Source organism: Elephantulus edwardii, unplaced genomic scaffold, assembly GCF_000299155.1.
Source record: "Elephantulus edwardii isolate Elephantulus edwardi_28Jun2011 unplaced genomic scaffold, EleEdw1.0 scaffold00030, whole genome shotgun sequence".
NCBI lineage: Eukaryota > Metazoa > Chordata > Mammalia > Macroscelidea > Macroscelididae > Elephantulus > Elephantulus edwardii.
In genome coordinates, this window is record NW_006399780.1 from 17,213,812 (window position 1) to 17,227,443 (window position 13,632).

Genomic DNA, 13,632 nt, shown 5'->3' on the forward strand with positions numbered 1-13,632 from the left:
AAAATGGGTGAGCCTGGAGGACATTATGCTGAGTGAAATATCTCAGTCACAAAAGGACAAATATTGCATGGTGACACTGCTGTAAAATGGGACTGGTATCAGGGTTGGGGTAAGACTGAGAAAAACTGGATAAATTGTGTATACTGCACTGAAACAGATGCGGGAGTGAATGAGTTAAAAGCAATGTATGATAGGGTATTATGGTTATCACAAGAGTCCACAATTAAGGTTGCATAGTGGAATGTACTTGGGGAGGTGGGAGCAGTGTGGGGCGATTGTGTACCAGGGAGAGAGTCTTTCTTTTACTTTTTAAAGAGAGGAGCTAACTGGGGGGAGGGAAGAGACCTGGGCAGGGAGAGAAGTGCAGCAATGAATGAATGGAAATCCAAAATCTCTGTAAATGTTCATTAAAATTATTTTAAAAAATGTATTTGGTATCTGTACTAGGATTGCATTGAACATGTAAATTATTTTGGTAGAGTTCTCATTTTCACAATATTGAGTCCCCCTATTCATGAACACAGCACATTTCCCCACTTATTTATGTCTTTTATTGTGTCTTGCAGAATTTTTCTAAAATTTTCTTTGTACAGGTCTTTTGTGTCTCTAGTTATATTCACTCCCAAGTATCTTAATTTGTGGTTAGTTATCTAAATGGTATTGCTTTCTTGGTTTCCTTCTCTGAGTTCTCTTTTTTACTGCAGAGGAATCCCATTTATTTTTTTATATTGATCTTATAGCTTGGTACTCTACTAATACATTTATTTTAAATGTAATAACTTTGTGAGTCTTAAGAAGATTCCCTTCTGCTTAGTCCTTATCTTTGAGTGAAGTAAGCTACTTTTAGACCAGTATTTTCTGAAGATATCCCAAGAAGGCAAAACCCCATTACTGTTGAGTTTAATTTTACCTCAGAGTCACACTTCAGAATAAAATAGTCCTGCCCTAAAGGATTCTCCAGGTTGTAAAGATTAAAAGAAACAGATTTGCCACCATTTGGTCTCAGAGAGATCATTCGAACTCTTCACCTTTCAGTTATCAGCTAAACCCTTAATCATTGTGCTTATGTGCTTTTGAAGGCGATACATTAGGATAATTTTCTAGAACTGAGAATATAATTATTTTCATTTTCAGTTCTCACCAGCCAACAGAGATGACCACAGTATGTTTTAGAACAAACTTTCTTTCTCCAAATTGTTCTGCAAAAGAGACTTATCTCTGATTTATTTTCCATCTTAGACTTCATGTTAGGATTAGAATCAATGATATCAGGGGCCAGGAGTGGGGATCAAAAGTTACATCAGAGCCAGGAAGCAGTTATTGGTTGTTGTTGTTGTTGTTGTTGTTGTTAAGTGCCATCGAGTCGCAGGCGACTCATAGTGACCCTATGAAGGAGAGTCCTTGACGCTTGGGTGCCTCATCCTCTCTCCAGGTTTATAGGGTTTCCAGAGGCAAGCTATTACGGAAGTGGATGTCACTCCTCCTTCCAACAGATATTGGTACACATAGAAATAGTACTTTCAGAACATGAGCAGTATCAGAAGAAGTAGATACTTTGGACTTGAATGACATCAGGGAACTGGGACCAAAAGGAGGCCTGCCCACTAAACTTTGAGCTCTCTGTGGCATCAAGAGAATGAGCCATAAATACAGATTCACCTCATAAGCAAGGCATCTTTTCTCCTTATCTCCTTTCAAGGAGGAAGGTCCATTCTTTTGGAGATGTAACTTCCCAGTAAGTCTACCATTACCCTCATTTCAGCCTCCTTGTCTCTTTCTTCTTGTCCCTGCAATTTGTACAAGTCTTCAGCTTATTTTTTAAAGGGAGTTCTGGTGGACTAGTGGCAAGAAGCTGAGGTGCAATCCCAAAAGTATGCGGAGAAAAATGGACAATCTCCTCCCATGTGATTAATTGCCTCTAAAAACCCTCTTAAGGGTCAGCTGTGGGTCGGTTTTGACTCTGCAGTACCCAACAACAGATAATAAAGTGTGCTCTCCCAAGATACACTAAACTTGCTGTACTCTGTACTACCTTAGTACTTGAATACCATTCTCTCCTCTATTCTTTTCTGTTGTGTTCAATTCTTTAGCCTGCTTGAGAAGGGAAAACTAGGATACTCCCCACACGGTAACAGTCATAGTTTCTTGAGACTTTGTAATATATGAACTGTCGTCCCCAGCCTATTCCAACTTGGTTTGCATTGACATAAAAAAAAATTTTTTTTTGGTTTTCTACCAAGGAAATGCCATTTCTCCTGCCATTACATGAGTTAATGATTCAAGAGTGCCTGATGTGTAGTAAAACTTCATTGTTATGGTTTGCTTTGTACTTACCATGATGTTTGTGTTTGTTGTATTTTTCTTGTTGTTTTAAAAGTGTTTATTTCCTTAGTACCCCTACCAGGAGGTTGAAACATCAAATATCTTTTTTAAAAATTATATTATTGGTTTTTTTATTTAGTATTTTTTAAAATTAATTGTTCCTTCATGTACACTTTCCTCCGTCCCCCACTCATGCAATTCACATGTAAGACTATTAATTATTGTATACATGGTGTCTGATCACCCATTCCACCAGGGAGGTTGGAAATAAAAATAAAATTTAACTCAGATATTTTACTACTGGGAATATACCCCAAAGAAATCAGAACTGTAACACAAGCAGATACATGCACACCCATTTTTTTCTCTCTCCACAGCATTATTCCCAGTATCAAAGAGATGGAAACAGCCCATGTGCCCATCAACAATTTAATGGATAGAGAAATCATGGTACGTTCACACAATGGAATACAGCATAGCATTGAAAAATAATGATAAAATAGAGCACAATTTAGATGAGTCTGGAAGACATTATGCTGAGTGAGAGATCTAAGTCACAAAGGGACATATATGGCATAAACCCACTATTGTAATAATTGGATCGAAGTAGAGGAAGGGGGAAAGCAGGAAAAGAATGGCTTGGTAATGAATACTGAATACTACATTGGAATGAGTGACAAGAAGGACATTCTGAAAGAATGGATGATTAGAAAACATGTGTATGATAACTAATAGTCTTTGCTGTATTTTAGAGTGTTCTTTACTAGATTCTTTTTCTTAGGTTTGAAGCTATAGTCCTCTCTTTCAATTTTTTAAAAACACTTTGTGTAATATTCTCTGTTTCTATGATATATTCTACATATTCCTTTGGAAATTTTCACAATTTTTCATTTTGTTGTTGAAGATTGAATTAATGATTTGTGGGGTTTTTTTGTAATATTCATTAAGAAATGGTAAAAATGGCTCACTTTCCTCTGCTAGATTACGTTTAGGAGTCTCCCATTCAAATATTTATGTGTAAAACATTGTATTATCTGAATATTCTTTTTTAAAATTTAATTTAAATTTTCTTTTTATTAATAATTTTAATGAACATTTACAGAGAATTTGGATTTCCATTCATTCATTGCTGCACTTCTCTCCCCGCCCAACCCTCTCCCCCCGCACCCCAGTTCGCTCCTCTCTTTCAAAAGTAAAAGAAAGACTCCCTCCCTGGTACACAATCCCCCCACACCCCTCCCACCTCCCCAAGTACATTCCACTATGCAACCTTAATTGTGGACTCTTGTGATTACCATAATACCCTATCATACATCACTTTTAGATTATTCAGTCTCTCATCTGTTTCAGTGCAGTATACACAATTTATCCAGTTTTTGTATTATCTGAATATTCTTGTTGTTATGTGCTGTCGAGTCATCTGTGACTCACAGTGACCCTATGTATGAAGCCTGCCCTCTCCTGAGCCAGTCTCACTGATTCTGACATACCTACCCCCATTGCCCCAGTTATTGTATCACTCCATCTCATCTGGGGTCTTCCTCTCCTACACTATCTCTTCACCCATCCAAGCATGGTGCCCTTCTCCAAGGACTGATCTCTCCTGGCCCCGTGCCCACAGTATGTGAGATGGAGCTTCAAATCCTAGCCTCCAAGGAAAAACTTGGTTTCATTCTCTCCAACACAGACCAATTTGTTTTCTTGGTGGTCTATGGTATGTTCAAGACTCTTTTCCAGCCACATAACTCAAAACTCTTCTTCTGTCATCCTTTGCCATTGTCCAGCTGTCTGATACATAACATGTAATTGTGAAGACCATGGCCTGGATTAGAATAACATCATTGCTTCTCAGTACTCTGGAAAGTAGATTTAACTAATGAAATTCGTCTTTTGATTTCCTGACTGCTGGTGCCAAGAGTGTTGATTGTGGATCTGAGTAAGCTGAAGTTGTTAACAACCTCAATCTCTTCTCCATCCATCATGGTTCCAACAATTGGCTCAGTGGTAAGAATCTTTGTCTTTTTGATGTTGAGCTTCAGTTCCTATCAAAGACCACAGTCCTTGACCTTCTTCAGCAAGTGCTTCAGGTCCTCCTCAGTTTCAGCAAGCTAGGTTGTGTTATCTGCATAATGTAGATTGTTGATGAGTCTTCCTCCAATCCTGATGCCACATTCCTACTCATAAAGCTCAGCCTCCTGAATGATCTGTATATAGGTTGAAAAGGTATGGAGATAGGATACATCCCTGGCATACTCCTTTCCTGATTTTGAACCATATACTGTTTCCCTACTCTGTTCTGAGGACTGCTTCCTGGTCCAAGTATAGGTTTCACATGAGCACAATTCTGGGATTCCCATTTTTCCCAAGCTTAACCACAATTTGTTGTGATCCACACAAATGTCTTTGCATAGTCAATGAAACACAGATAGATTCCCTCTGGTACTCTTTGCTTTGTGCCAAAATCCATCTGACATTGGCAACGTGTCTCTAGTGCCATGGTCTCTTCTAAACCCAGCTTGTATTTCTGGTAGTTCTCTGTCAAGTCCAGTCATCTCTGAATAATCTTCAGCAGGCTTTTGCTTGCATGTGATATGAGTACTATTATATAATAATTTCCATACTCTGTTGGTTCACCTCTTTTTGAAGTGGGAATAAATATGGATCTCTTTCAGTCAGTTGTCCAGGTAGTTGTCCTCTAGATTTCTTGGAACAACCTGGTGAGTACATCCAGGGCAGCATCTCTTTGTTGAAATATGTCAATTGGAATTTTATCACTCCCAGGCCTTTATTTTTTCCCAAGTCCTCCAGAGCAGTCTGAACTTCCTCCTTCATCACCATTGTCTCTTGATCATATTTTGTTTCTTGAAATTCTTCTGTGCCAACCAATTCTTTTTGGTACAGTGACTCTGTATCATTATTTAACTTGGAAACCTTAGTTTCCCACTTTCACGTCATGAACACAATCTCAATGAAGGGAGATATCATTGTCCTCAGTGCCTTTGTGTCCCCTAAAGCCATGTGTGAGCCAGCTGAGAGTCTTCTAGAACACCTCATGTATACACCCATGACATTCCCATTGCCATTCAAGGGAATTCTGACTCATAGTGACTCTCAGTTGAGTTTCTGAGGCTCTAAATCATAATGAGAGAAGACTGATCACCTTTGTTCTCACAGCGTACTTAGTGAATTGCTAACACTATTCTTTCAATTAGCAGCCTGACACATAATGAATTGTGCCAGCATGGTTCCTTCATTGTGTTTGTTGTTGTTAGGTGTGATCATGTGGACTATGTCTCATAGTGATCTTTTGAACAACAGGTCTGTACCTTCCACGTCCTGTGCCATCTTCACCTTCTCTGATATGGTCAAGTCCATTGTTACAGTCCCTGTGTCAAACCAGCTTGTTGAGGGTCTTCCTGACTCTCCACCTCTCCCCCTATGATGTCTTTTTCCAAGACTTCCCCCTCCCAACAACCACTCAAAGACAACTCAAAGATACAGATACTTCGGTTCAAATTAAACAGGTATTCCACGGGAGAAAGATAGACAGTCTCCCCTCAGTTTACTACCTGTGAAAATCCTCTGTAAAGTCATCAGTGAGTCAGTTCTAACTGAAATGTACTCAACTACAACAATAGGCAAGATCATGATGCTGTTGTTATGGGTCATTGAGTTGCTTGTGACTCTATGTACAATAGCTCTGAGACTTGTTCTATCCTGTGCCAAGCTTATTGTCTCTGACACATCTAACCTCATTTCCCCAGGCACTGAATCAATCCATCTCGAGGGTCTTCTTCTCTTTTTTATTTTTTTCACTTAACAAACACTTATTGTCATTTTACCATGTCTAAGACCATTTCAGGTTTTTTATTTTATTTTATACTGGTTTACATACAAAGTTAATAAAGTTCATATTTATATTGATCTTCCTCTCTTGCGCTGTCCCTCCATCCTTCTAAGCATGATTTCCCTCTCCAAGAACTGCTCCTTCTTGGAAACATGTACAAAGTATGTCAGATGAAGCCTCAGAATCCTTGACTCCAAGGAGCAGCCTGGTTTCATCCTCTTCAGGCCAAACCTGTTTGTTCTCCTAGCAGTCTATGGTATATTCAACACTCTTCTATAGCACCATAGCTCAAAGGCAACAATTCTCTTTCTATCATCCCTGGAAGTTGTTCAGCTCTCTGACTCATAGCAAGTACTTGATAGATTATGATAGATGGAGAAAATATTGACTCTGTCTATGATTTTCTTTTTTTGTATCCATAGTAAAAATTCATGGTTATTGTTGTTGTTATGTGCTGTCGAGTCTCCTGTGACTCATAGTGACCTAAACCCTGCTCTATCCTATGCCAATCTGATTGTCTCTGACACACTTACTTCCATTACTCTAGTCACTGAATCAATCATTGAGGGTCTTTCTCCCCTGTGCCATCCCTCCACCCTCCCAAGCATGATGCCCCTCTCCGAGGACTGGTCCCTTCTGGAAACATGTCCAAAGTATATCAGACAAAGCCTCAGAATCCTTGCTTCCGAGGAGAAGCCTGTTTTCACCCTCTCCAGGATGAACGTGTTTGTTCTCTTAGCAGTCCATGGTATGTATATTCAATACTCTTCTCCAGCACCACAGCTCAAAGGCATCAATTATCCTGCGCTCATCCCTAGTCATTGTCCAGCTCTCTGATGCATAGCAGGTGATTGCAAAGATCATTGCCTATATCAGGCTCACCTTAGTCTTTAGAATGACATCATTGCTCTTCAGTACTTTGGAGCGGTCTCTAACATCAGACTTTTCCAATGCAATTTGTCTTTTCATTTCCTGACTACTGGTACTAAGAGTGTTGACCGTGGAGCCAAGCAAACTAAAGCTGTTAACAATATCAATCGCTTCACCATCTAACGTGATGCTGCCAGCTGGCTCAGTAGTCAGAATCTTTGTTTTCTTGATGTTGAGCTTCAATCCATACTGAAGGCTGTAGTCCTTGACCTTCTGCAGCAAGCTCTTCAGGCCCTTCTCAGTTTCAGCAAGCAGGGCTGTGTCATCTGCATAACATAGGTTGTTGATGAGTCTTCTTCCAATCCTGTTGTCATATTCCCCCTCAGAGTCCAGCCTCCCAAATGAGAAGAAAATTTTTTACCAATTATTCTAGCTTCCATTGTTGGCTATTTGTCAGATACATTATACTTTCTCTTTCTTTAGAGAATCCTTACCAATAGATTATTATACCCCAGATAATTTTTCTTCTCAGTTATTTTCTTTCAATTATTCTTCATTCTTAGATAATAATGTAATAATTAAGTGGGCTTAATTTTCATGAACCATTATTACTCGTCTCCTAGTGATGTTTGGTGAGAAATATAAAGAAGTGATAATATTGTTGTTGTTAGGTGCTTTTGAATCACATACAACTCATAATATAAGTATAAACCAAACATTGTATGGTCTTGTCAAACATGATATTGTTTTGATTGATTAAAAATATAGTTCTTTGAAAGGAGATAGAGGCGCATGAGGAACTAGGTGTCTTTCAAAATGAAATGATTCAGAAAAGTGAGAAATCTTAAGACCTATTTATGTTAGGAGAAAGAAAACTTGCAAAACAATATGTTATAAATTTGCTTTATTGATAATGTCAAGAGAGAGGAGAAGAAAAACATCACAAAAGTATAGCCTCCATAGATCATGGGACTTTTCATTTGCCCTTTTATAACTACTGCAAGGAAGGATTATTACATTTGTAAGATGGGATCTCCTTCACTGGTGGGCATCAAAGAATTTGCTCTGTCCTGGAGAACAACTCAAATTGAGTTTGTATAATCAACAGTGGCAGGGAGAGTTCTCTTTAAATGAGTTCAGCCTTAGATGCAGGGCATTGGAAGGAAAAGAATGATAATTTAGTAAACAAATGAAGCGTCATATTAATTATGATGTAAAATTGGAGACTGTCTCTGTGATGGTAATGGAAGGAAGTGCAGGTGGAGCCGTAATAGACAAGGATATGAGAAGTGGATGCTAGACAACATCACTCCTAACTCTGGTAGCATATAGATAAAAGACCAGGAGAGGAGGGAGCTGGAGCAGGGGCCTGAGGCCTATTGGATGGAGAACTGTCAGTAGAGCTTCAGTGCTTGTAGCTCTTCCGGCTAGAGGATGAGGTGGTGGTGTATTTGACAGTGGAACTGCTGCCTCCCGTAGAACTGAAGCCACCTCCAATGCATCTGCCACTGCTGGAACTGAAGCCACCTCCAAGGCTGTGACCACTGCCATACGAGTAGCCACTGCCCCCACCAAGGCTTAAACCACCACCCATCCCACTGGTGCTGCCATAGCCGTTGGAGATGTTGGACTGCACCACAGCTGTGAGGGGAGAGAAACAAGGATAGGATGATATATAAGATGTTCTTATGTCAGTCTGCATCCAGACATAAGAACAAAGGCAATGGAGGAAGGCATGAAAGTGTACTCACAGATGTTGACTTGTCCAACACCTTCGCCATTCAGCCTAGGAGAGAAGATACACAGAGCTATTACTTCAGAAAATCTTTACTTGGATGGAATGGGGTGTTTTATCTGGGAAACAGTCTTTGGGACATGGCCTTTCTTATTGTATAACAATTGTGTACAGTTGTAATATTGAATAACACTATGACCATGACCAGTCTGACATAAAATGATACTCAGAGAGTGAACATTAGATGTTTAAGGAACTTATGTGAGTCAAGTACCTGCACTCCTCGCCTTCTAGCAATGTCCTGTAGGTAGCAATCTCCACGTCCAGGGACAGCTTCACATTCATCAGTTCTTGGTAATCTTTCAATAGCCTGGCCATGTCCTGCTTGGCCTTCTGCAGAGCATCTTCCAGGTCTTCCAGCTTGTTCTTGGCATCCTTGAGGGCCATTTCTCCACGCTGTTCAGCATCAGCAATGGCAGCCTGCAGGCTGGCACACTAGATAGGGATAGGAAGGAGAAAGAATCTCTAACATCACTCTTCAGAGGAGACTCACTCTAGTTCTGATTTCTCAGTGAGAAGAAATTCTACTTCTAAGAAGTGAAGACTTTTCCAGTCTTTTTCTGTATTTTAAGGATTGTCAAGTGGAGAACTTGACAACAATTCATGTAGCTTTATGAGGTTGTAGATAATGACATAATTAAATAAAGACTTGGCATTGGATAAAAGATTCCCTATAACTTATTTGTAGTTTTGTCAACAAAATTAAAACAGGAATATATTTTTGATGATTTCATGTGGATACCACAAAAAAATATACACAATCATAAACATCTTCAGCTGAGGTGCTGGGTTTTCACCTCAGACTCTTTAAGATTTTGTTTTGTTCTACCTCAGAGGCTCTTACACATTTGGGAAATAATACTCTTTGTTTCATTCCCCTTTGCATCATTCCTTGTTTCACCATAGTTTTTGATTACCTAGTCAACAGACTTTCTTGAGCTTTCTGATATTTTCTTTCCCAACATTGTTTGCATTTCCCAAGTCAATCATTCTGGTTAAGTCCTCTAACCTTGATCTTTTAGACTCTGACTAGCTGAGGCAGACTATATCCACTCGTTCACACCTAGTTTTGGGGTTTGGACCATGCTTTCTAACCCACAAGGACTCCCTCAGGGCACCTGTTCTTCTCTTCCTCTCCTCTTGTCCCATCATTAGTCCCCAGGGATTTGTTTTTAAATCTGAGTTGTTGATGGAATTCTTGAAAGTAAGCAGGTTAAACACACGAACTTTGCCTTTCCTCACTATTGAATTGCCTTCATCATACCTGTTTCTTGACGTGGTCGATCTCAGATCTCAGCCTCTGGATCGTGCGATTGATCTCAGAAATCTCCTGCTTGGTATTGCGAAGGTCATCCCCATGTCTGCCTGCTGTGACCTGCAGCTCCTCGTACTGTAGTCCAGAGGGAGAGAGAGAGTATATGGATTTTCACAAGTAAGCAAAGGCTTTCTTTTCTTAATCATGCTTTTAAATAATTCAAATTTGTTTTTCATAAAGGAAATGTAGATGTCACGTGGCTATTAGATATGAAACAACTTTATTATAGAATCCCAGAGCATCCTTAGTATGGGACCACTATTGATTTTGTTCTTTTCTGGGCTGGTAATATTCTGTGCAATGTTTCTAAAATTCAACATCCAAGATGAGGCTAGAAGCAATAATTCATCAAATCAGAGATTTCCTCCAGCATTGGCTTAATTTACTTAATACATTTGGCCATAAATTATGTAAATATCAACTTTAACACTGCAAGAATATACATCCTGTGAAAAGACCTAAATTCCTAGAAATGTATTTCACAAATAATATCTGTAACCTGAATGGTCACCATGAGAAGGAGTCACAGTCAGCTCACTGCTCACCTTGGTCTGGTACCAGGACTCGGCCTCAGCCCTGCTCCTCTGGGCAATCTCTTCATATTGGGCTTTGACCTCAGCAATGATGCTGTCCAGGTCCAGGTTGCGGTTGTTGTCCATGGACAGGACCACAGATGTGTCTGAGATGTGAGTTTGCATCTGAGATAGTTCCTGTAAAATGTAAGATTGTAAGACCACCATTTCCAGAGACATTCACAGGGGATCCCATCCTGAAACCTCCCACCCATTGCTTAATCCCCTTAGATGAAAGAAAATGAAGATAGAGATACTTACAGCATCATAGAAGGCTTTCAGGAAATTGATCTCATCTATAAGACTATCTACATTGGCTTGCAGGCCAACCTTGGTAATGTAAGCAGCATCAACATCCTGAGGACACATCAACAAAGAGAGATCAGCTGAGTTCTCATTCCATTTCTATTCAATTTTTAGACTCTCTACCTGCCTTAAGAATCTTGAACCTATGATCTTAAGGCAACTCACCTTCTTCAAAGTGACAAATTCATTCTCTGCTGCTGTGCGCTTGTTGATTTCATCTTCATATCTAGAGTAAGAAGAAAAATAATAGCATGAACCAGTGGGTAAAATGATATAGAAAAAGCAGTCTGAGAGCCAACACCTTCCATAAAACTCAGTATTTACAGATTGAATTTTCTTACTACTTTCTGCCTGAAAGAAAAATTTTTTATGATGTATCCCTTTTTCTCCCAGTCCTTCCTCTAAACCCAAATTTGCTTCTGTCTTTTAGATTTGCTTTTACACATTAAATTGTGGGGTTTTTTACTTCCATTGAGGTTTGTTTAGTTGTAAGATCAGTTTCCATTTTGTGATATCTATTTCTTGAAGATTGACCCTCAAGGATTACGCCCTACACAATTTCTTTTAACGTACTTGTTCTTGGTGTCCTCAACCAGGTCCTGCACACTTCTGAGTTCTGAGTCCAGGCGGCCTCTCTCCCCAGTGATACTATCCAACTGTCTCCGCAGGTTGTTGATGTACTGCTCAAACAGGATGTCCAGATTCTGGCTTACAGGCCTGGTGCCCTGCTCTTGGAGCAGGGTCCATTTGGTATCAAGGACCTTGTTCTGCTGCTCCAGGAACCGCACCTGGACGGAAAACAAGGTGGTCAGTCTGTGTCCATGAAGGCCTGGGATGTTCCTATGATGCTGGTCTAGGAGGAGCAGGTCAGAGGCTCGTGTTGAGAGTCCTGTTGTCCAAATCTTTCCTTCATACTCTATAGATCTGGCAAGAAAGGGACCTTTGGGTTTTTCTTACGCTGAAAGTTACTTAGCTGGTCAGTGACTTTCAGTATACTCATCTCTTAACAAGCAGAAATATTAAAATTGTTTGAAGATAACATTTAGAAGATATACATAAAATTTATCCCTGCAATTAGAAAGAATGCTTACTACTGTAGCATATTAGATTATAATTCAATTTCCCCTTTCTGCATGATTCCCCTCTAAAGTATCTTTGATGGATGGCTATCCCTGTTTCTAGATTCAGTTCTGTAACAACAACAAAAAAATAATTTAAGAAGCTTTCTGCCTCTGGATAGAATATTTTTCTCCTTTAGAAGTTATTTTAATTTTTTTGGAAAATATATTGAGTAAAATGTATACCAATTCATCAATTTCTACATGTAAATTTCAATGACATTAGCAGTCTTCAGGGTATTCTAGGATCATAGCTGTCCTTTTCCAACCTCTTTCTCCACTCTTAATATAAACTCCTATTTCCCTCCTTAACCTAAAATTAAGATTTTCTGTAACCAGCCTTTACTTCATAATTGCTTAGGGTATTCTGAGATAAAAAGTAAAGACATTACAGTTTATTATTCTTTTTAAATGACTCAAGATGAGGAAAAGTTGAAAAATCTTCCGGGATAGGAAAGACAGTAATTTAAAAGAGTTATCATGTTAAAAAAAAAAAGGATTTATCATGTTCAAAATTGTTCCCATTTCCACTATCTGTTGTCAGTAAGGAGCCAATGTGGATGCTATAGAATGCTAATTTGAGCCTCCTTCTTCCTATGTCCTCCCCTGGGACAAATTCATCATTTCTCCAGTCAGAGGACTCTGAATCAGCTGTCACAGAGAATATCCTGCTGGCTTACCTTGTCAATGAAGGAGGCAAACTTGTTGTTGAGGGTCTTGATCTGTTCCCGCTCCTCAGTCTTCACTCTCTGGATAGTTGGGTCAATTTGCAGGTTGAGAGGAGTGAGGAGACTCTGGTTGACAGTGACCTCTTGGATGCCCCCAGGAGGGCAGACAGGGAAGCCAGAGCCCCCATAGCCACCAGCAAAGCCAGTTCCTCCACCAAGCCCAAAGCCACTAGCAGCTCCAGCACCAAAACCAAATGCACCACCGGCTCCTGCTCCAAAGCCAAAGCCACCTCCAACTCTGCTGCCATATCCACTCCTCATGGCACAGCTGCCACCTCCAATGGCGATTCTCCTGGAGCCTCCCAGGCTGTAGAGGCTCCTGCTGCCAAAGCCAGCTCCTCCACAGGCCCCAGTGAGGCCCCCACTGCCCCTGGAGCGGGACACAGAGACGCTGCTGAAGCCTGAGCGGCAAGTCTTGGGGACTCTGGCTGAGCTGGTGCTGAAGGCACGGTGGCTTGTGGTGGATTTGCTAGACATGGTTCTCTACAGATGAGAAGGCGAAGAAAGCTTGTGAAGTGGGAGTGTAAAGCTCAGAGGAGCAGAAAGCAAAGAATGTCCTCCCGGCAGCACTTTTATATATGGTGAGAATGGGCTGGGCTCAGTCCTGAAAGGTGAGCTTGCAGGTTGGGAAGGGCTGAGCTTTGCATACAGTGAGATCACACCCAGATTATTAGTAAAGTGATGAAATATGAAGATTGCTTTTTTAGTTTCCTTTAGTCAGGGAAAACTTCTTCAATCCTCCAGCTTTAAGTTGATGTC

The 13,632-nt window shown here is 40.1% G+C and overlaps 1 protein-coding gene across 1 annotated transcript; it reads right to left on the bottom strand.

Moving 5' to 3' along the window:
• Positions 1-8,388: 8,388 nt before the first annotated feature.
• LOC102851362 (keratin, type II cytoskeletal 6C-like) lies at positions 8,389-13,350 on the bottom strand. The gene is made up of 9 exons (XM_006883858.1): positions 12,826-13,350; positions 11,601-11,815; positions 11,193-11,253; positions 10,983-11,078; positions 10,695-10,859; positions 10,099-10,224; positions 9,049-9,269; positions 8,791-8,825; positions 8,389-8,680 (listed from the first exon to the last, which is right to left on the bottom strand). The coding sequence occupies exons 1-9, from the start codon at positions 13,348-13,350 to the stop codon at positions 8,445-8,447; spliced, it is 1,680 nt and encodes a 559-aa protein (XP_006883920.1). The 3' UTR covers positions 8,389-8,444.
• Between the last annotated feature and the right edge of the window lie 282 nt (positions 13,351-13,632).